We start from the raw sequence: 26672 nt of genomic DNA, 5'->3' as shown, positions 1-26672 counted from the left end.
TACCAAAAAAAAAAAAGTTATTGAAGTTTTACATGAATTAGAAGGAACCCTACCAAAAAAGAACTATGATATACCCATATTATAGAATTTTATATAGTCACTAAGTCATGTAGAAAAAGTTACATTGAAAGCAGCAGATGAAGAAAAGCAAGCTAAAAAGCACTGTGTATAAAATAACCTAAATATGCAAAAAATTTAATATGTACAACAAGTACAAGGAAGGAAAAGAGTAGCCTACACATCAAGATGTTAAAAGTAGCTGTCTAAGTGGTAATATCAGAAATGGTTTTTCTTTGTGCCTTCTGTATTTTCCAATTACTTTTGTTTTCAGAACAAAAGACTTCAGCATGTTATTTCTGCATTTTAGAGCTGACTGTTTTGTCTCATTAATGGATGTACTAAATATGTTTAATAAAGCCTTCTGAAACAAGGGACAAAAACAGGTAGAACCTATGCTATGAGAGCTAACAAATTATCTACCTTTTGTATTTTTTTAATCAACAGTGTTAAGTTGTGATATTAATGAAGTAAAAATTGATACTAGGTAAAATATCAGAGGACAACTCCTTGACAAGAGTTAGAGAAGCAGTCAATGTCTTGGAAGAATAGTAATATACTATTATCTGCTACAAAAAAAAAAAAAAAAACAAAAAACAAAAACAAAAACTGGCACTCCTCCAGAGTTTCCTGAGACTTTAAGCCTCATTTTGATCTATTTGAAAAACAGTTAAAAAAAAAAAGATTGTTCAGTAGATATTTAAAAGAAGTTGCTACTAATTGAGAAGAAATATTATATATAGCAAATGACAAGAGAAAGGTAAAGCAAATTCAATGTACTGAACACTTATTTTAGGAAGGTATAAGAGATATCAAACATAACCTCAGAACTGTTTCTTTCTGGGCTGGGGATATAGCTCAGTTGGTAGAGTGCTTGCCTTGCAAACACAAGGGTCTGGATTCAATCCCCAGCACCACAAAAAAAAAAAAAAAAAAAAGAAGAAAGAACTGTTTCTTTCCCCTTCAGGCTACTTGCTGTCTTTCTTACAAGACACATTTTGCCAAGTGAAAACTGCTTATCAGCACTTAGTCCAACAGGACATAACTCAAGTGCTGCAGAGAAGAGGACCCTGACAGCCAGATTAAAGAGCTATTAAATAAGAAATAAGCATGCTTATTCTAATTTGCTGGAAAACAGATAAAATACCCAAGGTAATTACAAATAATTCTTTCCTCTGAACAATAACTCCCAGTATTTTCCTAATGTGGAGAAAACAATGACAAGTCACAGAGAGCAATTACAACTGCAAAATCGTAGTTAAGTCAAAAGAATTCTCTATTGTTCATTGAAGCAACCAAAACATGCAATCCTCAGTTGCTCTCATGGCAGTGCTATAAATACAAGTTCTACAGCAGGAACTTGAGAAAAACTACAAGATATGCAAAGAAGAAAAAAATGGTTTCAACAATAATATGCCATTAAATTTTATTCATATAACCAATCAACACTCTAATGTCAATCATCTTCATTTCCAAAAATCAAGCAGATCAGAAGCAAATTTAGAATATTTGCTTATAGCATACCAAAACCAATTTTCCTTTTACCACAAACAAAATGTCTTGCTAAGATATACCTAAGTAATCAAATGCAATAAGTTTTTAAATGTATAAAACAAAAAGAAATACACCTGATATCTTATCTACAAGTGGGCACGATCTAATATCCTCTCTACAACCATAAACTTTATCCAAGCAGAATAAACAACATAAATATAGAGATACATTTCAGAACATCAGCTTAGCAACCTGCCACATGAGATGTTGTGAACTACTAAATAAAACTCTGTTGGATGTAGAAGAAAAAACAAAGTATGTGTTGAATTATGAGGGAAGGGAAGGCAAGTGGTATTTTCAAAACTTGAAAGAGGGCAGAAGAATCAGTGTGAGAAGAGTCCCCAACCAAGTCAGTGGCCAACAGACATGACTGTGACAAAGAAAAGTGGCCTCAAGGATCACCATCTTCCCCAACTCTGCTAAGGAAATGTGCTGTCAGTTATAGACAATCTCCTTGAAGGAAGAGAAGGCCATTGATAATCAGGCCCGAGTGCTAGACTTTCCCTTTGTTGACCTGTTCTGATTTTAACCAACTCTGGTAAAAATGTAGCATCATTTCAGAGGCACCTTTATTTTCACTTGCCATCTCCAAATACACACACACACACACACACACACACACACACTCTCTCTCCCTCTCTCTCTCTCTCTCTCTCTCTCCCCCTTGTTGCTACAGCTGCAAGCCCTAACCACAAGAAAAGTGTTGCATTTCAAAATTTTTAAAAAGTTTACTGACACTGGGACCCAATCTGATTTCAATACAGTTCACTAAACTCTTCTGCCTATGCCCTGTAAATTTCTTTATATTCTATTGCTTACCTTCTTTTATTCCAGTAAATGAGAATCATTCAATCAAAGAACATGTGAATGTAAAAGTAAAGATTCCCATATGAAGGTTCCTCAAAAGACTAAGAAAAGGAACCACCAATATGATCCAGTTATACCCCTCCTTTTTTATAGAAGCACAATTTACAAGAGCCAAACCGTGGAACCAACCAGTCTAGCTGTGTTCATCAATGAATGAATGGACAAAGAAAATGTGGTATATATACACAATGAAGATTAATTTAACCAAGTCAAATGGAATTATGTCATTTGCAAGAAATTGGACAGAATTTGAGAATACTACACTAAGCAAAATAAGTCAAACTCCACAAGTCAAGGGTCAAATATTTTCCCTCACAGGTGGAAGCCAGAGAGGAAAAAGAAGAAAGGTGTGAGGGTCAAGGGAATCTCATAAAAATAGAAGAGAGATCAGTAGAGTATAGGGAAGAGTCCAGGGGAGGGATAAGAGGAGGGAAAGCAAAATACTGGGAAATAACATTGGCCAAATTATACTGTTACATTGTGTGCATATGTAAATATATAACAATGAATCCCATCACTATATATAATAATAATTCACCAATTCAAAATGGAAAAAAATATAAAAAATTAAAGATTCCTCCCTTTGGAAAAGAAAAGAGCAAACACCTGGCTAAAAGGTTTTGAATGAGCATGCTGTAAGCAAGGACCTGTATGCCTTGCATATGAGCAGTTATAGGTACACTACATCTTTATTTGCAAGATGAACTAAGATTGCCAGGTGTGGTGGCCTAAAGCCAAGCTTCAGGGGAGGCCGTGAGAGAAAGACTGGAAGTTCAAGATCAGCCTGAGCAACTTAGGGAGACCCTGTCTCAAAATAAAATATTTGGTAGAGTAATAAATTATTTGGTAGAGTATGCCTGTCTCAAAATAAATTATTTGGTAGAGTATGCCTGTAATTCCCAGCTACTCAGGATGTTGAGGCAAGAGGATTCCAATTTGTAGGTCAGTTTGGGCAATTTACAAGCCTCTGTCTCAAAATAAAAACTAAAAAAGGCAGGAGATTGATCATCCCCTGGCTCAATCCCGAGGAGCATAAAACGTAGGGTGGGGTACTGAGGATATAGTCAATGACAGAATGCCTAGCATGTGTGAGTCCTGGATTCAATCCCCAGTACCACAAAAAATAGTAATAATTTATGCTAGAAAATACAAATTTAAAAGCTTGCCTTTTTCAATTCTTCCTTCCCAAATCTCCATTTTGTCCCTGCTCTTCCTCCATTCCAAATTTTCAGCAATGGAAATGGAATCATTCTTTGTGCCAGCGTGATGTGTGTGTATTTTGTTTGGAAATATATGTGTATAAATGAAAAAGCCTTCCAAAAATACATAATGTAGCTGGGTGTGGTGGCACACACCTGCAATTTTAGTGGCTGGAGGCTGAGACAGAAGGAGTGCAAGTTCGAGGTCAGCCTCAGCAATTCAGCAAGGCCCTAAGTAACTTAGCAAGATTCTATTTCAAAATAAAAAAATAAAATGAGCTGGGTACGAGACTCAGTGATTAAGCATCCCTGGTTCACTCTAAAAATACCTAATGTAAGCAATAAACAAAAAATCAGGATTACTTCCATGACTTAGTCTAAGATTAGGTATCGGGTGGGGGTAAGACCCTAGACAAAGGAAGACCGATAATAAATGAATGAGATTTGCCAAAGGGCAAGAGACAGAATTCTATGGTTAAAAATAAAACAAATGACCACAACTCGAATCACCCAAAGGAGTATACCTCACATCAGAAGTGAAAAACCAGCTTTATACACCTCCTGTTTCTCTGAATTTATGTATATTTGGTGTCTGCTCATTTACACACATAACCTATTCATAAATGTGAGCAGTTAAATAAATAACTGTCCCATTTTCCTTTTTACAAAGTAATTAGACAATTAAAAATGCCTCCAAAGTGGGAGAAACTTGGAATATAATGAGATATTATTGAAAAAGCCATTTGTTTGCACTCAGGACTCTAAAATGTCAAGGCAGTAAGTTTATCTGGGCCATGGAAAGTATTTCTTTTGAGATCAGAAAGAGCTTAGGTAAAATGACTACTACTCAGTTTTCAGATTTTGCACATTCCCTAAAGCACTCTTTATACTTCTCTACTTTTTCATAAAAGACTAGCAGGAACATTCCACTGCATTCCATGTGCAATCAGCTATAATCCCTGTGAGCAGCAGTACAGGCCAGTTTGCCAGCACAGCAGCCTTTTAATGAAGCGAACGCATGTGGCTATTGCATATTCATTTCATTTCCATTTTATCTCGTTTTTCAACAATGCATACACTCTCGCCATCTAAACCCAACGCTTAATCATTAATACTGCCAAACATCCACTATACTGATATATTAGGTTAAATCCTACTCACTCCTCAAGGTCCCTCTTAACCACTATTTCATCAATGACTCCTTGCATTTACTCTTTCCCAAACTCACATTTCTACTTTTTAAAAACACTTTTTAATGGCAATTATCACTTTGATCGCTTTTATTTTGTATTAGTTATTTGCATATATCTTGGTATCTCCTATTATGAACTTTAAGGATGCCATAAAGGGCAGGATCCAATAATGCATTAGACTTTGCAATCACTATAGACTCATCTTATAGCAGATTCTCAAAAAGGTAGAAGGGAGGGGGCTGGGGATATAGCTCAGTTGGTAGACTGCTTGCCTTGCAAGCCCAAGGCCCTGGGTTCAAATCCCCAGCACCGCAAAAAAAAAAAAAAAAAAAAAAAAAAAAAAAGGTAGAAGGGAAAGTAAGGAAGGGCAAGGTGGAACTGGCAGTACAGGCCAGTTTTGGACAGTATGTGGTGAGAGAAACCATTAGTTTAGCATCGTGCTTACGATGGTCCAGAGATGGGTTTTCACATACTAGTACTGAAGTATTAATTTTAATAAAAATCAGTTGTCAAAATAAACTCCACTATTATACATAACTATAATACACTAATTTTAAAGGAGGGGGAACCCTGACATTTCATCTATAATACTTTATCAAAAGAAATCAATATTTTTAAAAATTCTGGGGATTTTTGTGGCAGAGAAGCCAAAACAGGTGAATAGAACTTATGTCCCAACCAATTCTAAAATTTTATGGGCCTATTCTCAAAAGGTTTTCAACTAGGAATATTATTGCTTTCTTCAATTTGCTTTCTACACAAATTAAAACATCTGAAATTCTTCTTCCAGACTAAATATCATATTTGAATGATTTTTATCTTCTAAACTGACTTCATTTTTTTATACAATTGAAATAATAAAGTCAAATAGTGAGTCACATAGCCTAGATATGAGACCTAATTCCTTCTTGATTAGCCATCAATAATCTCTTAGGTTTTTTTGTTTGTTTTTGTTTTTTCCCTTGCAGTAATGGGGATTAAACCCACAGCTTCATGCATGCTAGGCAAGCTACATCCCATTCCCTTTTAGTGAGTTTTAATCCAAACTAGCAAAATCAGAAATCAAGCAGATCCAGATTTATTCCTCTACAGAAAAACTTCACAGGAGTTTAAAAAATGGTCTGTCTTCACCAAAACTCTTGTTGAAGCTTAGGTCCCCAATGTAACAGTATTGAGAGGCGGAGGCACATGCCTGTAATCCCAGTGACTCAGGAGGCTGAGGCAGGAAGATCACAAGTTCAAGGCCAGCCTCACCAACTCAGTGAGGCACTAAGCAACTTAGCAAGATCATGTCTCAAAATAAAAAATAAAAATGGGGAATGTTGTTCGGTGGTTAAGCACCATCTCTGTGTTCAATCCATGGTACCAAAGGGGGGCGGTTACGACAGGAGTGGGTTGTTATAAAGCAGCCTGGCCCCTCCCTCACTCTAACACAAATCTGCTTGTCTTCTACTTTTTGTCCATTATTTGAAGCAGCATGTGGTCAACTCAAGAAGTCAAGCAATCGCCAGTACCATACGCTTACGCTTGAACTTCAAAAACTGTGAGTCAAAATAAACCTCTTTCCTTTATAAATTACCAGTCTCAGATATTCCATTATACCAACAGAAAAGGGACTATGACAAGCCTTTAATTTTACTTCATTCTCTGATAGTTTATTGTTCTAGATAGTCAAAGGATTACTTCTGATAATTTATGGAGTACTTAGCATACCATAAGGCATATAGTATATACTTGCTAATAGTAAAACCTCGTTAATTATATGGTTAGTCTTTCATGCTAAAATCAAAGAAAACTTTTATGAATTATAAACATGGATTATATTACTCAAATACTTAAAACACATAAGGTAGCAGGACACAGTGGTACACACCTATATTCCCAGTTACTCAGGAGATTGAAGCAGGAGGATTACAAATTCCAGGACAGTCTCAGCAACTAAGCTGAGATTTCCCCTGCCTAAAAAAAACTAAGGAGCTGGGGTTGTGGCTCAATGGTAGAGTGCTTGCCCAGCATGTGTGAGGCACGGGTTTGATTCTCAGCACCACATATAAATAAATAAAATAAAGGTCCATTGACAACTAAAAAAAAATTTTAAAAAAATTAAAACATGGGGATAAATTTCATTGATAGAACATCCCTGGATTCCCCAGTACCACCAAAAAAGGAAAACAAAATACAGAGCAGCTGCCATTACAACTTATCATTAATTAAAAGGGGAAGAACTACATTAGAAAAAGATGCTACTGCTTAATCTATTTATAAAAGTAAACCTAAACTGTCTCTGGAAGGAAATCTAATACAAGTCAGTATGAGGAAAAGAATTAGTTGACTATGTGACAGGACAAGTCTTTGCTCCAGGCGTGGTGGTAAACTTCTGTGATGCCAACTATTCAGGAGGCTGAGGTCACCCTGTGCAATTTATAGAGACCCTATCTCAAAATTTAAAAACTATGGCCGGGGGTAGAGTTTAAAAACCCGTGGTAGAGTGTGCCTGGGTTCAATCCCAGTCCTGGGGTGCTGTGGGGGTGTTGCATTTGTAATGTACATTCTTTGTGCTTTTTTTTTTTTTTTTTTTTTTGTACTAGGGATTGAACCCAGGGTCACTTCACTGACCCACCTCCCCAGCCTCTCTTATTTTGAGACGGGGTCTCATTAAGTTGTTTAGGGTCTTGCTAAATTGCTAAGGCTGGTTTTAAACTTGCAATCCTTTTATCTCAGCCTCCTGAGTCACTGGAATTATTTTGTACCTTTTGAATTTTATACTATATGGGTAAATGTTTCACCTCTTCACAAAAATAAATCAATATTAGGGGTAAAATAAGATAAGGCTATTTGACCTTGACAATGAATATAAACATGACTAATCTAAGATGTGGGCATTTTGAAACTATCAAGAAAAAAATATTAGTATCATTACTTATAATAATAAAAATTTTCCATTTACTTTTATTATATATTGATTTTTACATTTTTAAAAACATTTATATTTCTTGAACATGGCTTTTTTTTTTTAAAAGATGACCTTTTTTTTAACAAATTTTTAGTTATAGATGGACACAATACCTTTACTTTCTTTATTTATTTACATGTGGTGCTGAGGATTGAATCCAGTGCCTCACACATGCTAGGTAAGCACTCTTCCACTGAGCCACAACCCCAGCCTGAACATGGCCTTTTAATTCTCATTTTCTACTTAAAATTTTCAGTATTATTTCTGATCTGATATGAAAAACAGCAACAGATATCCCAAGCATTAATTAAAATAGATCCCCCTGATCATGGAAATTTCTTCTGGATCAGCAAGAGATGTTCAAGATCTAAAACATTCAGAGAAAGGTAGTTCTTTTTGGTATTGATTCTTGCTCTAGATCCAGAATTCCCTTAAGTCCAACTTTTAAAAACACTTACAATATACACCAGCACATTTAGAGCTAATTCCAAGAGCTACAAATGCCTCTAAAGTTAAAGTAAATGCATTTTTTACAGACAGATAAGTTCAATTCTGGATTTTACTTATCTAATGTATAAAATTCAACTGTACAAACTAAAATTATAAAATTTAATAATTATAAAATTTAATTATTAAAGTGAAGCATAAGGGTTGGGGTTGTGGCTCAGTGGTGGAGTGCTTGCCTAGCATGTGTGAGGCACTGGGTTCAATCCTCAGCACCACATAAAAGTAAATAAATAAAGTTATGTGTCCATAAAAAAAAAGGCATAAATAGTAACATAGCTTAAGTGAGTGACATTTAAGAACATAAACATTTATCTACTATATTGTTCTCTAATTCAATTTTAAGTCCAGTTCAAAATTTAAAAAAGAGGCAAGTGATTAATACTGACTTTTTAAAAACAGCATTATTTAATTGGGCATGGTGGCACACACCTATAATCCAGCAGCTCTGGAGGCTAAGAAAGGAGGATTGCAAGTTCAAAGCCAGCCTCAGCAATTTAGCAGGGTCCTTAACAACTTAATGAGACCCTATCTCAAAATAAAACATAAAAAAGAGTGGGGATGTGGCTGAGTGAGTGCCCCTGAATTCAATCCCCAATACCAAAAAAAAAAAAAAGCATTATTCACATGTAATTTATATTCCATAAAGTTTACCTATATAAAGTATACATTCAATGTTGACTTCTGTATCTCTTTGACAATTGTTCATAGAATATAATTCACAGAATCATTGGCATAATTGACAAAGAAACTTAACTTATAAGGGTATAGTTATTCAGACTCCTACCTTTTTTGTATGTGGTACTGGAGATTAAACCAGGAAGCATCCTGAAATGAACTGCATCTCCAACCTTTTTTATTTTTTATTTTGAGGCAGGGTCTCACTAAGTTGTTCAGGCTGGCCTACAACTTGTAATCTTCCTGCTTCAGTCTCCTATATCCCTGGGTGGCAATGTGCCACCACACCTGGTTAGACTCCTACTTTTGAATCTTTTCCTTTTCTTTTCTCTAATTTCTTTCTTATTTTGAGATAGGATCTTGCTCTGTTGCCCAGCCTGGGCTTGAACTCCTGGACACAAGCAATCCTCTCCCATCAGTCTCCTGAGTAGCTAGGACTATAGGTACATACCACCACACCCAGTACTTGAATCTTTATTTAAAAACCAGTTTGTTAGAAACCCTGTGTATCAATGAAATACTTTAAGTTGTATATGGACTATCCTGAAATATGGGCTGCAATATCTAGCTGACTTTTATGAAACAAATATTTCCCACCAGAGGACTCCTTTATAAGAAACACTGGCAAATGGCACACAAGCAGATTAGGTCAGAATGGTTACTTTAGTATTTTGTCTGAAAGATCAATGATTCTGCTATAACACAAAATTATAGATTTAAAGATAGAAGAGCCCACCTGTATTTTAAATAATAATTTGCCCACAGGCCTGTATCAAGTAATTAAGAAGTGCAGATATGAAAGAAACAAGCTTAAGTCATGTTTTACCCAAATAATTCTATTGAGAAACAGGAAGCAGGGGCTGATCATTTTCATATCAATTTATAAGTATATTGCATATTACAGTTATATTCATTGTTCAACTCAACCAGTTTAAATTATAAAGTTTTTTTGTTTGTTTGTTTGTTTGGTACTGGGGATTGAACCCAAGGGCGCTTAACCACTGAGCTACATCCCCAGTCCTTTTTTATATTTTATTTAGAGACAAGGTCTCGATGAGTTGCTTAGGGCCTTGCTAAGTTGCTGAGGCTGGCTTTCAGCTCGAGATCCTTCTGCTCAGCCTACCAAGCCCTAGGATTATGGGCATGCACCATCATGCCCGGCTAGGAAGACAAATTTTAAGACCATCTTGGCAAGTTCAAATACCTATTAAGTGCATCTTTAGGCCTTAATAGATATTTTATGTCAGGATTTAATAAAAATCACAGCTTACACCTTTACTGTCATTAAGATGTCAACTATTTAGTAAGCATTAACAATAGCTAAATCAGTTCATTTATTCAGGGTTTCCAATTACAAAGAGCCAAATATACAGTCCACAATTAAGTACAGCAGCAAACATCTCAGAGGAGGAAGCACGAAAAGGGTTAACGTACAAATGTTCTTTTATTCTGATCACAGAAATAAGGGCAGGGAGGGAGGTGAAGAAGGTGAGATATTTTACAACTGATAAAAAAGACAATGCACTCACTGGTCGAGTTGCCTTGCATCTGAATGATGCACTTGGACTCCTTGCTGGTCTCTCGAGAATTGAAGGGCCTCACTCGGACAGCCACCTTCACTGAGGCTCCCGACATTCTGATGGCCTTGTAAGATATATGCAGTCCAGAAATAAAGAATCAAATCTTCTTCTGAAGTTATGTTCAAGTTTCCTTTAAAAAGAAAAAAGTTCCACATGACAGTCAAAATTAAAGGACAGACAAACTGAAGCCTAAGAGTTGTATTTGTTTTCTTTTCTAAAAATCTCATTCCCTTTCTCCCCCACAAATCTTATAATTAGTAGTAAATTATCAAATATTGAAGAATGAAATTTGGTTTCCTATTCTATCATCTCCTTCTCATACCTAAAAAGTCCCTAAACAACTTAATTTTTAAAACCCTTCCAAGGACTGGGGTTGTGGCTCACTGGCAGAGCACTTGTCTACCACGCATGAGGCACTGGGTTCAATCTTCAATACCACATAAAAATAAATAAATAAAATAAAGGTATTGTGTTCATTTACAACTGAAAAAAATAATAAAATAAAATAAAATAAACCCTACCAAAAAACAGGTATCTATCTTGCTTTCTGTGTTTCTGGATCAACCTTCAATGGTATATGAAAAATTTACAATGTTTATTTGCTGAAAGAGTTCCTTGAACAGTTAACTTCCCATCTGCAAACCACCTATTACCTCTGTATTGAACTTTCTATACTTTCATTATACTTTGAACCATTTGGTTACACGATGTATAATTAAACAGCAAAGGACAGAGATAAGTTTGTGCTGGTTCTTTAATCATGCCTATGTAGTGATTAGCTTTGAAGATCCCTGGCATGCATCTCATTTGACCCTTATGATCACCCTATACAATAAGAAGAGAAGATTCCCAGAGACTCAGGTCCTACACTTCAGATGTCCCAGGGATTCATGGCAGAATCAAATCACAACATTTCACTGAAGGAAGCCACAGAAAAAAATGTGAATATTTTCTTTTTTTTATTTTTTAATTTTTTAGTTGTCAATGGACCTTTATTTTATTTATTTATATGTGGTGCTGAGAATTGAACCTGCCTCACGCACACTAGATGAGCACTCTACCACTGAGCCATAACTCCAGCCCCAAATGTACGAATATTTACTAAGGAATAATTTCCATCCCAACAGAACAAAATCAAACTATTCTGGTGGGGGAGGGGACACGTAAGTCGTCTCCACCTCTTTCTAGTCAGGAAGAAGTCTATACTCATTATTAATATCCATGAAAAAGGAAAAGTTAAAAAAGAAAAGTATTTATGAGTTCAATTATCAGGGAACCCAAATAATATTTAACTCTGACCAATTTTTTTCCACACAATTAAACAGAATTTAGAAATACTAACCTCTGGTAGCATAAAACAAAACCCCAAAAGTCCCTCTCTACCTCACTGCACTAATTCCCCTAACAGTAGTATCACTATTTGAAGTTCTTACTGTCCATCTCTCAGGCCATACCAAGGTGTTCAGAATCTCCTGTCTTGTGTGCTAGCACTTATAATGTACTATAAGTGCTGTTTGAAGAGCTCAGTGCCTGCTGAACAATAAGGAACTGGATTACTGAGCTGTGAGAATTATCTGTTTAAGTCCTTTGCCTATTTGCTGATTTTGGTTTTGCTTTAAATGATTACAATTTTTTTTTTTTTTTTTTTTTTTTTTTGGGTGCTGGGGATCGAATCCAGGGCCTTGTGCTTAGAAGGCAAGCACTCTACCAACTGAGCTATCTCCCTAGCCCCCTGATTACAATATTTTTAATATTAATATTTCTATATATGTTGCAAAGTTTTTTCCAATCTGTTTTTCATTTCATTTTACACTGAGCTAATAGTACTGTATTGAACATATCAAATATTTTTGTAATCACATTTATCAAATGAAAACTTTGGGAGTTATTTTGGGAATTCCAATTGATGTAGCATATCTTATATTCACTAGTTAAGTACCACACCAAGAAAGAATGATGCATTCTGATAAAGCATGACAAAAACACATTTCAACCTCCTAGAGTTCCCTTTAATCTATAACCATCATCTCAACTTTCATCACATCCAAAAACCCATTATCTTCTCCCCAAAACTAGCAATCTTCCAATCTTCCCACTTCAACCAACATCATTCTCCCAGGCCCCATTGCTTAAGTTCTGGGGTCATCTTTGTTTCTTTCTCTTAGAATCCTTTTAAAGTATTGACATTATTCATGAAAAAACATATGGAAACTTTTCAGACAGAAATGTACATCGTCCTGTCCCTCCCCACCTCTCATTCTCACTGCATCCCTAACCCAAGGACTTACTACCACATGCCTAGAATACCCACAACAAATGAACTCTTCTTTGAGTTTTCAGTCTTTGATTCAATACAATCAAACAGAGCTACACAAAACAAAATCACACAGTCATGTCTTGAAAAACAAATGAGGACTCCCCCATCCAGTGTTCAAAACTTTTAAGATAGGATCCTGACATTGGGTTTTTATTTTTGTTTTTTCTTTCAAAGTTTATGGTGCAGATCCCTACCCAAGAACCACTGCTTTAAACTACTGCTTAACCAATTTAGAAGAGCAAACCTTTCTAAAGCATGACTTTCCACGTCACTCTCAATTCTAAGAACCTTCTCATATTCCCCAGTTCTTCCAAGGTCAAGACCAAAGTCAAGGTACTATTCTAGCCAAGCTCCTCCACTATTCCACATAGACGCTTTCTCACACCTCTTATTTCTACCCTACAATGGGCATATAGGTTCTCTCACTCTCTTTTTCTCTCAGTACACAGCTCCAGTCACCTCTTCCCAAATGCCTTATCTAAACATCCCAGGAATCAATGGTCTTTCCAACAGCCTCAAACACACTATGAGACATTGCTATCATTTTGCATGACTGCATTCTATCTTGCACTATTCTTGCCTTTTTGGTACCAAGGATTGAACCTAGCGGCATTTAACCAATGAGTCACACTCCCAGACCATTTTTTTACTTTTTATTTTGGGACAGGGTCTCCCTAAGTTGCTAAGGCTGGTTTTTAACTCATGATCCTCCTGCCTCAGTCTCTCAAGCTGCTGGGATTACAGGCATGTGCCACCATGCCTAGCTTACACTATTCTTAATAGCTTCTCAAAGTTCCTTAAAAAATCCTATTCCTTAAAAAATCTCTTTGAACTTGGGCTCCTTGAAAAAAATGGCTAATTTCAAGTCTGGACGAGAAATTTCAAGGAAACCCTAGAACATTTGGGTGTGCCCAACAGCAAAATTCTATCAAAGATAAATGGGATCATGTCCAAAGGACAGGGGTGACCACTTAAAGGAGCTCCCACTGACCAAACAGGATAATCAAAGCATTAAAAAACAAGAAGAAGGGCTGGGGTTGTGGCTTAGTGGTAGAGCAATTGCCTAACATGCATGAGGCACTGGGATCGATCTCCAGCACCACATTAAATAAATAAATAAATAAATAAATAAATAAATAAATAAATAAACTAAAGGTATTGTGTCCATCTATAAATAAAAAAAAAATTAAACTGTAAATGAATTGGAAGACATCAAATATATGAAGTTATGAGTTCATAATGACACTTTAGAAAATGTCTATATTATGGGCTGGGGATATGTGGTAGACTGCTTGCCTAGCATGTATGAAGCCCTGGGTTTGACCCCTTGAACTACCAAAGAAAGAATAATAAAGAAAAATTTCAATATTCTGAAAACTAGCAAAATAAAAAATATTCCAGGTTAGGACTGGGGTTGCAGCTCAGGGGTAGAACACTTGCCTACCATGTGTGAGGCACTGGGTTTGATTCTCAGCAACACATATAAATAAATAAAATAAAGGTCCATCAACAACTAAAAAATATTTTTAAAAATATCCCAGGGGCTGGGGAGATAGCTCAGTCGGTAGAGTGCCTTGCAAACATGAGGCCCTGGGTTTGATCCCCAGCACGCAAAAAAAAAAAAAAAAAAAAAAAAAAAAAAAATCCCAGGAGGGTAGGTTCTTTACAGAAAATTCTAGCTAATAAATGAAGAAAGGACCTAGAATGTCATCTTTTTACACTACTAATATAAAGGCTTTCTGCCACAATCACCATTGGCTGTTAAAATGCATTACACGTAAGGATGGTTGGTGGGAGAATATTATGAATTAGGCTAGGACATCCAAATCAAAGGATCAGTTTTGTGTGTGTGCTGTGCGTGCGCACACACACACATGTGCTAGGGATTGAACCCAGGGCCTCATGCATGCTAGGGGAGTGCTCCACCACTGAGCTACATGCCCAGCCCTTTTGAAATTATATTTTGAGATGAGTTTCACTAAGTTGCACAGACTGACCTCAAACTTTCAATCCTCCTACCTCAGTCTCCTGAATAGCTGGGATTACAATTTATGTACCACCATGTCCCACTCAATTGATCAGTCTCAACATCACTAGAAGTAGGACACCAGCTGATGAAATAGCTCATATTGCAGAGTGCTTGCCCAGCATGCGCAAGGGCTGCAATTCGAATACCGGGACCCTCAGATGAGGGTAGGGGATGGAGGGGAAAAAAAACTCTTTGGGCTGGGGAGACAGCTCAGCTGGTAGAGTACGTGCCTCGCAAGCACAAGGCCCTGAGTTCTATCCCCAGTACCACAAAAAAAAAAAAAAAAAAAAAAAAAAAAAGGTAGGACACCAAGGCCATATATGCTTCTTGAGCATATACACAGGAAATACACAGCACCACCTAAAAGTATTTTTGTCCTACTCCCTTAAAAAGAAATTGTAACAGAAAGAAGTCTTAGATCTACCAGTTCACCAGATACATAGGGAGCAGAGGCAATTTAGATAACATGCCAAAAATATAATCAGATAAATCCAAAATATGGGAAAATCTACAGAACAAATTGCCCAGTTTAATCAAATAAACAGCATAATTAGGGAGGAAGAGTTATAAAAGAGGCTTGTGTTATCAACCATATGCAAAGATATTTTTTTTCAGTCAAGGATATCTACAGAAACTCATTTTTAAAAAATCATCAGGAACAGAAAAGTCAGATGCAGTAGCTCACGCCTGTAATCCCAGTGGCTCAGGAGGCTGACGCAGGAGGGTCACAGGTTCAAGGTCAGCCTCAGCAACTTAACAAGGACCTAAGCAACTCTAAATAAAATATAAAAAAGGGTTGGGGATGTGGCTCAGTGGTTAAGCGCCCCTGAGTTCAATCCCTGGTACAAAAAACAAACAAAAAAAAAGTTACTTTGTTACTTCCCTAATATTATAAACAGTGTCTCTTTAATAACAGATGTCTGCCAAAACAGCTTTGAAACTCCCTGCTCCTTTAAAAAAAAAAGTCGCTTATTATGTAAATCTCAAATCAAGTTGAAAAACCAAAGAGAAACAATTATAGAATATTTTTAAAAAGTGACGGGGTTTTCTTGTTTGTTGCCATACATTGGGCTGAGGTTTGAAGGGATGATGAAGATTTCAGGTGTGCTAGGAGGGCTCCTCAGGCTTTTTGTGTCCATTAATGGTCTTGCTGATTTGTCCATCACCTGTTCTACCTCCTGGCTCCAGGTCAGAGTTAGACGAGCACCTACAGTGAATGACCTGCAGCCTCAGCCAAATGAGCTCTCCTTAGGGTATGGCTGCCCGGTAACCATAATCAAGCAGGACTTGCTTGAGTTCCTTTATCTTCTAACTTTCTGTGGCATCAGGGTTCACGAATACCCATTAGCAATCTCATTGAAAGTTCAATCACATATGATCCGATGATTTGGATTTCACTGGCCACATTCCAATATCATGCTACATTCAAAGAACATTTCCAATAAATTTTGCGATGAAAAGACATAAGAGTCGTGAAGTCAGAAAGCCAGTGGGACAGAAATTGTCATTGTTATGTGAAGTTGAATACTTGGAAATCCTTCCTAGAGTGTTATCTAGGGACAGTTTTCCCTTGTTGGATTATAAAAACCACATTCCCTCCCATTAAAAGTAGCTGTAATTGCTGGACTATGAAATAGCCTGTGGTGCTCAGGCTGCCTGAGGATCTCACTGCCTCTGACAAGTTGGATGCATGCCTGTGGATACCATCTTTTACCATTTTCAATATGATCCTTTTAAATGACATACTTACTACAATGTCCACATTTATGAAGACTTTAAGTGGGAAAAATGGCCTTCCCAGGTTTTAAGTTTGCAACAAAAGTGATTCTAAAGAAATAGTTTTCCTCTTCAACAAATGGTGCTGGGAGAATTGGAAATCCATATGCAACAGAATGAAACTAAACCCATATCTCTCACCATGCACGAAACTAAACTCAAAATGGATTAAGGACCTCGGAATCAGACCAGAGACCCTGCAGATTATAGAAGAAAAAGTAGGTCCAAATCTTCATCTTGTTGGTCTAGGACCAGACTTCCTTAACAGGACTCCCATAGCACAAGAAATAAAAGCTAGAATCAACCACTGGGATAGATTCAAACTAAAAAGCTTTCTCTCAGCAAAGGAAACTATCAGCAATGCGAAGAAAGAGCCTACAGAGTGGGAGAATATCTTTGCCAATCATACTTCAGATAGAGCACTAATCTCCAGAATCTATAAAGAACTCAAAAAACTCTACTCCAAGAATTCAAACAGTCCAGTCAACAAATGGGCTAAGGAAATGAATAGACACTTCACAGAAGAAGATCTACAAGCAATCAACAAACATATGGAAAAATGTTCAACATCTCTAGTAATAAGAGAAATGCAAATCAAAACCACCCTAAGGTTCCATCTCACCCCAATTAGAATGGCGATTATCAAGAATACGAGCAACAACAGGTGTTGGCGAGGATGTGGGGAGAAAGGTACACTCATACACTGCTGGTGGGGCTGCAAATTAGTGCAGCCACTATGGAAAGCAGTGTGGAGATTCCTTAGAAAACTTGGAATGGAACCACCATTTGACCCAGCTATCCCACTCCTTGGCCTATACCCAAAGGACTTAAAATCTGCATACTACAGAAATACAGCCACATCAATGTTCATAGCTGCTCAATTCACAATAGCCAGACTGTGGAACCAACCTAGATGCCCTTCAATTGATGAGTGGATAAAGAAACTGTGGTATATATATACTATGGAATATTACTCAGCCATAAAGAATGATAAAATTATGACATTTGCAGGCAAGTGGATGAAATTGGAGAATATCATGCTAAGTGAGATAAGCCAATCTCAAAAAGCCAAAGGACGAATGATATCGCTAATAAGTGGAGGTTGACACATAATGGGGGGGAGGGAAGGGTTAGAGTTAGGGTTAGGGAGGGGGGCAAGTATGGAGGAAGGAACTACTGTATAGAGGGTAAAGAGGGGTGGGAGGGGTGGGGGGAAGGGAAAAAAATAACAGAATGAATCAAACAACAATGCTCTATGTAAATTTATGATTACACAAATGGTATGCCTTTACGCCATGTACAATCAGAGAAACAACATGTATCCCATTTGTTTACAATAAAAAAAAAAAAAAAAAGAAATAGTTTTGCAATTCTTAAAAAAAAAAAAAAAAAAAAAAAAAAAAAAAAAAAAAAAAAAAAAAAAAAGAGCTACAAGAGGGGTAGGGATATAGCTCAGTTGGCAGAGGGCTTGCCTCACATGCATAAGGCCCTGGGTTCAATCCCCAGCACCACCAAAAAAAAAAAAAAAAGTTACCTGGTGAAGTGGTACATGCCTGTAATTCCAGTGACTCAGGAGGCTGAGGCAGGAGGATACCCAGTTCAAGGCCAGCCTCAGCAATAATGAAGTTTTAAGCAACTTTGAGACCCTGTCTCAAAACTTAAAAAAAAAAAGAAGTGGAGGGGTGGAGGGGGGCTGCAGCTAGGGATGTTGCTCAGTGGTTAAGCAGCCCTGGGTTCAATTCCCAGTAGGGGGAGGGGGGAGTTACAGGATGTGGTGGGCTTGCTGGTACTCCCAGCAACTCAGGAGCCTGAGGCAAGAGGATTGCAATTCAAGGTCAGACTCAGCAACTTAGCGAGATCCTGCTCAAAATTAAAAATTAAGAGGAGAGGACCTGGGAATGCAGCTCAGTGGTAGAGCACCCTGGGCTCAATCCCTACTACCAAAACACACACACAGGGCCTCACTAAATTGCTGAAACTGGCTTTGAACTTGGCATTGAACTTGCAATCCTCCTGCCTCAGCCTTCAGAGCAGCTGGGATTACAGGTGGGCACCACCACACCCAACTAGAAAACAACACTTTTTAATAATTAGCATAAAAATATTTTTTTTCAAGTTTTCAAGAGCCAGTAAAGAAAGGCAGGCAGGAAAGGTAACTATATTTACCCTAAATCACTTACACAGCCTCAGTTCTAGACTGTTCCTCTGACCAGCTTTCCTTCCTTATGACACATAATTAGAAGCATTAGGAAAGTGGAATGAAGCAAAAATTCCAGAAGCATTCACTAACATTAAAGGGACAAACATTTTGGTCGTTGGGTACAGTGGTGCATGCCTGTAATCCCAGCGGCTCGGGAGGCTGAGACAGGAGGATCAAGAGTTCAAAGTCAGGTTCAGCAAAAGCTAGGTGCTAAGCAACTCAAGAGAAACCCTGTCTACAGGGATGTGGCTCAGTGGTCGAGTTCAATCTCTGGTACAAAAAAAAAAAAAAAGTTTTGATCTAATTCATTTTAATAGTTCTCAATTAATTTTTACCTAATTACTTAATTTTGATCTTATAGAACTTCCACTTACTCTCAGAGGTACCATGGGATTATCAGGGACTCTGAGGAGAAGACAAATTGATCAAGCAAAGTGAATAAATAAGAATGCAATAATACTAGTTTTGATTTTTGTTTTTTTCTGGTTTTCCTACAGAAAACTGCCAGGATTATATTCCTAAAGCAGAGATTAGTTCATGTCATTCCCTCTCCTTAAAAATCTCTAACTGGATCCCATGGCCTCAGAGCGTCACCTAAATATTCCAAGGCTCCATGACTCAACCTACCTCCCTGGTCTCAGCTTCTACTACCCAGCTCTAAGTGCCCTTCTCTACCAGCCCCTCTTTCTACACCAAGTAGGTGGTTTCCTGGAAACCCAACCTCCCTTATCAACCTACCACAAAAGTCCACATCTTTCAATGACAAGGTCAAATATCACCATAGAGTGGGAAGCATTAAACCATACATTCCTTAATATCTACCTTTCTGAGTTGAAAGTCAGACCTCCTTTTTCTTTCTTCAAGACTACTCTATTGATTCATTTTTTTACTGACTTCATTGTGCCCTATGTTGTGGTTAGTTCAGTCAACATTCATATGTTGATCGTTTATTTAGTAAATGCTCATTAGAATACAGATTTTTTTAATGCGGTCTTTTAAATTCATTAGTACAAATTCACTACACAGTAACAAATTTATATCAACAAACTATCTATTTAAAAGATAGTGTTTTCCACTGAATTGCACAGGGGTGTACTGGGAATTGAACCCAGGGGTGCTTTACCACTGAGCTACATCCTCAGGTCTTTTTTTTTTTGGTACTGGAGATTGAACACAAGGGCCCTTTACCACTGAGCTACATTCCGACCTGCTCACTTCCTCCCCACCTTTTCTTCTTTTAAGTTTTGATTTCGAGACAGGGTCTCACTAAGTTGCCAAGGGGGACCTAGAACTTGTGATCTTCCTACCTCAGCCTCCTGAGTTGCTGGGATTACAGGGGTAAACCACCATGCCACGTTGAACTGCATTTTTAAGGAATAAATTATAAAGAATGGACAGGTAGAGCTGAGGCTGTAGCTCAGTGGAGAGTACTTGCCTCAAACGTGTGAGGCACTGGGTTCGATCCTCAACACCACATCAAAACAAATTAACAAATGAAGATACTGCTTCCACCTAGAACTAAAAAAAAATTATAAAAAATGAATAGGTATTAAAAGTAAATTTTTAGTCAGGCATAGTAGTGCACGACTATAAAACCAGACACCGAGAGACTGAGGAAAGAGAATGGCAAGTTTGAGACCAGTCCAGAAAATCTGATGAGACCCTGTCTCAATATAAAATTTAATTAAAAAGGAGGCTGGATAGTAGACAGCTTGCCTAGCATGTGCAAGAACCTGGGTTCTGGGGGCTGGGGTTGTAGCTCAGTGGTAGAGCCCTTGCCTCACATGTGTGAGGAACTGGGTTCAGTTCTCAGCATCACATATAAATCAATAAATAAAATATAAATCCATTGACAACTAAAAAGTATTTAAAAAAAAAAAAAAAAAAAAAGAACCTGGGTTCTATCTGTGGCACCACAAAAAAATAAGTCCTGTAGTTAAAAAGCCCTTATTCAGATGCTATGAAAATTTGTTTTATATAACATTTTTGCTTTTCTCCATCTAATTTTAGAACCTGATATGGTACCAATGACCATGACTATACTGATCAAACAATCTTAAAATAAGTAAAATTTGTGTGTGTGTGTATATGAAATACCCATCTAGTCTTGATCTTTGAGTCTAGAATAAAAATCAGTCACGGGCCATACTGATACAGATCACATAAGGAAAGCTTCTTTCTGCAATCCAACTCAAAGTCAACAATCAGACTGCATGGAAATGATCTCCTGACAGATCAGATTTTCAGTTTCCAATGCAACTACACAGGCTCCCCAACGGTTTTAATCACTATCTAAAATAACTTAATTTTTAGATTTATCAGACATTGGTTTCTTGCCACTGCTGTCAAGAAATATTTATCTTCCTTTTTACTAGTGACATGATTTTATTCTCATAAACCAAGAAGTGTATCAAAAAACAGTAGCTCCTATGGACCATGGATTAAAATAAGCTATTCTAAATAAAACTGATTTTTTTATCAGTTTTGGTGGTAGTAGGGATCAAGCCTAGGGGTTCATGCATGCTGGGCAAGTGCTCTACCAAGTGATCTACAGTTCCAGCCCTTTTTCATGATGAGACAGGATCTTGCCCAGGCAGGACTCAAACTTAGGATCCTCCTGCCTCAGCTCCTGAGTAGCTGAGATTATGTGAGTACACCACTGTACCCCACCTCTTTTTACATTTTAAAGATGGGGTCAAGTCCAAAGTTTAGACATTTAGTACTAAACTATCTAGGAAGTTAATTAGTTCTAATATCTGGTTACCTTTTACAAATTTTTTTTTTTTGGTCATATCCACTGGGACTCTCACACTCAAATCCCAACATGCCACTGATACAGCCTTCTATGGTCAAAATCAATGACAATGCTTAACATTAATTGCATCTGTAATTGTCCAGGCAAAGATGAATTCAATTCAGCTATGGGATAGAAATGGTAAGTTTCAATCAGTATATGTGATATTTGTAGTAAGCTACTCAAATCCTTTCTCGAAGCAGTAAGTAGCATAAATTATAAATAAAAACTTCTTATAGTGGCCTATTCCAACTATTTAACACTGTATATATGTTATGCAGTCCAAGTTCTAAGTCCTAAACAAAAAAACAAACAACACAGTAAATCTTTAAAAGTTTGGATTGGGGTTTTGGTAGAAGTGCTTGCCTGGCTTGCATGAGGCACTGGGTTTGATCCTCAGCACTTCATAAAAATGAATAAATAAAATAAAGGTACTATGTCCATCTACAACTTAAAAAAAAAAAAATTTTTTTTAAAGTTATACAAAATGTTGTGTTCAGTAAGTTTGATAGCCAAGAGAATGGCCAGAAAACCAGGAGACCCAGGAGACTAAAACAGCCCTACCAAAGAGAAACATCCAAAAACTCAAGGACAGAGAGTGTGAGGTGAGCAATACTTCCAGAGCTACATTAATGTGAAATGTGCATGCCCCCAGTTGTAGCAATAAAGGCTGGAAACCAGAATAAGAACAGTGTCAGAGACAGGGAAGGCCCTGAAACCACTCTGTGCTGGGCTGGCATGGAAGCAGAAATGCGAGAATTCGGGTTGGGGATATAGCTCAGTTGGTTGAGTGCTTGCCTTGAAAGCACAAGGCCCTGGGTTCAATCCCCAGCACCCAAAAAAAAAAAAAAAAAAGACAGAGAAAGAAATGTGAGAATTCACCATACTGACAGAACTTCACTGTGATAATGAGGAAGGAGAACTGAAATGAAGGAAGGATTTCTCTCCCCCAATTTTTTTTCTTCTTTTTTTAATAGAAAAGACTTGTACTTTTCTATGCCACATATTGAGTACTTAAAATGTAATAAGGAGTTCCTGGAGTAAATCAATGAACAAAATACATAAATATCCTTGTCATGGAGGAACTTACATTCTAGTAGGGGGACATTAAAAATAATAAATAAGCTACAGAGAATATAATAAGTATTATGAGGAGGAATACATAAAGTCAGGAGTATCAAGAGAGTGTGGCGATGGGGGTGCTATTCAGGTGCTTAAACAAGGTCCCCTAGGGTAGGCCTGTTGAGGTGGTGAGAAAAGACCTGAAAGAAGTGAAGGAGTTAGCCAGATTTCAGGGGAAGAGTATTCCAGGCAGAAGAGTAAGAGCCAGGGTCCTAAGGTGGAACTGTGCCTGGCACATTCAAGGAACAATGCAGAGGGTCAGTGAAGAGGAAAGAGAAGTAACTAATACAAAAAGTTCCTAAAGATTAGAAAGCAATGATATATGGAACATGGTCAAGGAAATAGCAGAAGTCAGGGAAAGGAACCTTGTTCTCAGAATGGAGGAAAGAAGAAAGAAGACACAGTTTCTAAGTAGAGGAAAGGGAAGCTGAGGAAATTCACACTTTTTTTTTTCCTATGAGGCAGTAGACAAGATTTTCTGCCAAGCCTGGGGCAATGGAAGGTTTGAGTCAAGCGGTCAAGATTTTATAACTGCCACCGTGGAGATCCAAGGAGGGAACTGAGCAGAATGGCTTCAGCAGACAACAAAAGCAGATGCATAAGATCTCAATTCCATATTAATGGGGACACTAAACCCCAGAACTCTACAAGGTTTCTCCATAACAAAGTAAGAGAGGGTATGGGTAGCAGGAATGATGAGAATTGGCATCTGCATAGTGGTTCCTGCAGAATAAGAAAGAATAAAAACTGCAAATGCCAGGAAGAAAGTAACTGAGGTCACAGTGTACAGAAGAAAGGAAAAGATGTAAAAATCTGTAAGAGACTGACAGGCTGAGACTTGAAATGGAAAAACAGAAGCAAAGAAACTATGAAACTAAGAACTGTAAATTATCATGGTTTAAGTTCAGGAGGCAAAATTGAGATATCAAAGCAATGTTAGAAGATGTGACCACAACATTGAGTTACTAGAACAGAACCAAGACAATGTTTGCTTGAGCAGAAATTAAAGAGATTTTATGGGCAGAGTAGTTACAGTGGTTACTAACAAGTTCTAGTAACCTCAGAGAAGTCACTTAGCCTCTGTCTCAACTTCTTCATCTGAAAAATAAGATTAATAGTATCTGTTTTACATGGTTGCTACAAGTTAGTTAACAAACATAAAGTTCTTAGAAAAAGGCCTAATACATAGAAAGTGTTGAATATGAATAAGCTATTTTATGCTAATTGTTGCTACTGCTGTTTATTTATACAGTCACTGACATCTGCCAAGATGATGTCAACAATCCAAACAGGGGTTAGGGGTGTAGCTCAGGGGTAGAATACTTAACTAACATGTACAAGGCTCAGAGTTCAATCTCCAGAAGTGAAAAAAAAAAAAAAATTAAAATTAAAAAATAAAAATTTGAGGGAAGGGAAAACTAAACCAAGAATCAAAGTTGTCCAATAGTAGAGGATAGTATTAGCTGAATGGCAGGCATTGGAGTAAACAATGCCATATTAAATACTTAATGTTTGAACCCATCAGATATTTACAGTCGTCCAACTTGAAAACATATGAATAACCACAAAACAATAAAAGTATTAATATATATCATGATAATATAATAATAATAAGTACATTAGATAATAGTAGTGTTACAAAAGCATTTGTAACACTAGCATTACAAAGAGAAAATCATGGACACAAATCTTGTGAAAATCATGGACACAACCATGGCATAAGCAGAACACTAATTTACACTAACATGAGAGGAGTTGGAGTTAACAACTTTCTCTTGCCAAACCTGTACAAATGGTAAAGTTAAAGTTATTTGAGGGTAAAGAATTAAATCTATAAGTGCTCTCAATTAAGCGGTGATGACTTAAGTGAGCAAAAATGAATGAATGGAATGTTAACAACTCACTGCCAGGCCCAAGGTAATTTTTTTTTTTTTTTGGTATCAGAGATTGAACTCAGGGACATTAAACCACTGAGCCATATACCAAGATCTTTTTTAAAATATTTTATTTAGAGAAAGGGTCTCAGTGAGTCATTTAGGGCCTCTCTAAGTTGCTGAAGCTGGCTTTGAATTCACAATCTTCCTGCCTCAGCCTCCTAAGCAGCCGTGATTATAGGCATGCACCACTGTGCCCAGCAATTGTCTTGTTTTGTATTTTTGCAGTACTGGAGGTGAAACCCAGGACTGTGCAAGCTAAGCAAGCGCTTTGTCACTAAGCTATGTTCCCAGTCCTTTTTATTTTCTTTTGAGACAGGGTCTCACAAAGTTGCCCAAGCTAGCCTCCAACTTGGCATCCTACTGCCTCAACCTCTCAAGTAGCTAGAATGCCAGGTATATGCCACAATGCCCAGTTCTAAGGTACCTTTTGTGGGTTTTCCTAACACAATCATCTGTTTAATTTCTCTTCAATCCTGCACAAAAAACATAGACAAGCATATATTTATGTGTTCAAATAAGGCCCTCTTTCAAAGAGAACTTCATAAAGTACACATGAGATAACTTTAACTTCGGAGCCGTGTGAAATTACCTGTTTGTAAGATGAAAAGAAGACGATAGATAGATAGATAGATAGATAGATAGATAGATAGATAGACAGACAGACAGACAGACAGACAGCTAGATAGACAGATTACCCCTGGAAAAGATCTGTTATGATTAGCAGTCTGGGAAGGTGTTTTACAAACAAGGCAGGGCCCACTGTTGTCCTTTACTTTGTACCCAAGACAAGACTACAGGAGAAAAACAGACTAGAAAGCTTTGGCCTTGGAAACTGTTGGCAGACTTCTGGGCATTTATTTCTCGTGCAAATTCAAAATGGGAAAGAAAGCAAAAAAAGAAAAACCACATTAATATCTCGTCTTGAAAGAAAAAACAGTCTGTCCTAAGCCATGGAAGCTGTACTTTACTGGATAAATTTTGGAAAATCATTCATCAAAGCAGAGCTGCTTAGACTCCAAATCTGATCTCCATATCAGATTCACAAACAGGTCCAATTTTACCAAATGCTCAAATTATGTTTAACCACAATATTCAGATCTTTATATAAATAAACTCTAAAAATTAAAAACTTACAAATATTTCTTATTTGGGGCATGGAGTCATAAAGCAAATATTTTGTATTTCTCTCATTACTGTAATACAAAAAATGCTATTTTCTGTTTTCTCCATATTTAATTTAACCAAGTTTTAAAGAAATATCTAATAAAAATTGCAAAAGAAAATTAGAGGATGTTAAGATTTTTCTTAGAAAGATCTATTGGAAAAACTGTAAGTAATTCACCTTAAGAATTTATGCATTAAGGGCTGGGGAGATAGCTCAGTTGGCAGAGGGCTTGCCTTGCAAGCACAAGGCCCTGGGTTCAAATCCCCAGCACCGCAAAAAAAAAAAAAAAAAAAAAAAAAAAAAAAAAAAAAAAAGAAGAAGAATTTATGCATTAAGTGGACTGGGGTTGTGGCTCAGTGGTATAGCATTCGCCTAGGACATTTGAGGCACTGGGTGCGATTCTCAGCACTCCATAAAAAAATAAAATAAAGATATCACGTCCATCTACAAATAAAACTATTTACCAAAAAAAAAAAAAAAAAAAAGAATCTATGCATTAAGCCAGGCGCAATGGCATACACCTGCAATCCCAGCGGCTCGGGAGGCTGAGGAAGGAGGACCGACCGCCAGTTCAAAGCCAGTCTCAGCAACTTAGTGAGGCCCTAAGCAACTTAGTGAAACCATTTCTCAAAATAAAAAACCAAAGGGACAGGAATGTAGCTCAAAGTTAAAGCAAACCTGGGTTAAATCCAGTACCAAAGAAAAGAGAGTTTGGGGGTTGGGAATTAGCTCAGTGATAGATTGCTT

The 26672-nt window shown here is 37.2% G+C and overlaps 1 protein-coding gene across 11 annotated transcripts in view; it reads right to left on the bottom strand.

The window, feature by feature from the left end:
* Positions 1-26672, bottom strand: part of KIF1B (kinesin family member 1B) — a 147364-nt gene that overhangs the window by 118697 nt on the left and 1995 nt on the right. For all 11 annotated transcript variants that reach the window (XM_079142610.1, XM_079142611.1, XM_079142617.1 and 8 more), the window contains exon 2: positions 10535-10715. In XM_079142610.1, coding sequence (XP_078998736.1) covers positions 10535-10640 — 106 coding nt within the window. In that variant the 5' untranslated portion in view covers positions 10641-10715. The remainder of the gene's footprint in view (positions 1-10534; positions 10716-26672) is intronic.

The sequence above is a fragment of the Sciurus vulgaris genome (genome assembly GCF_902686455.1).
Source record: "Sciurus vulgaris genome assembly, chromosome: 1".
Lineage (NCBI taxonomy): Eukaryota > Metazoa > Chordata > Mammalia > Rodentia > Sciuridae > Sciurus > Sciurus vulgaris.
The sequence above is the reverse complement of the archived record's forward strand: the minus strand, read 5'-3'. Positions and strand labels throughout refer to the sequence as shown.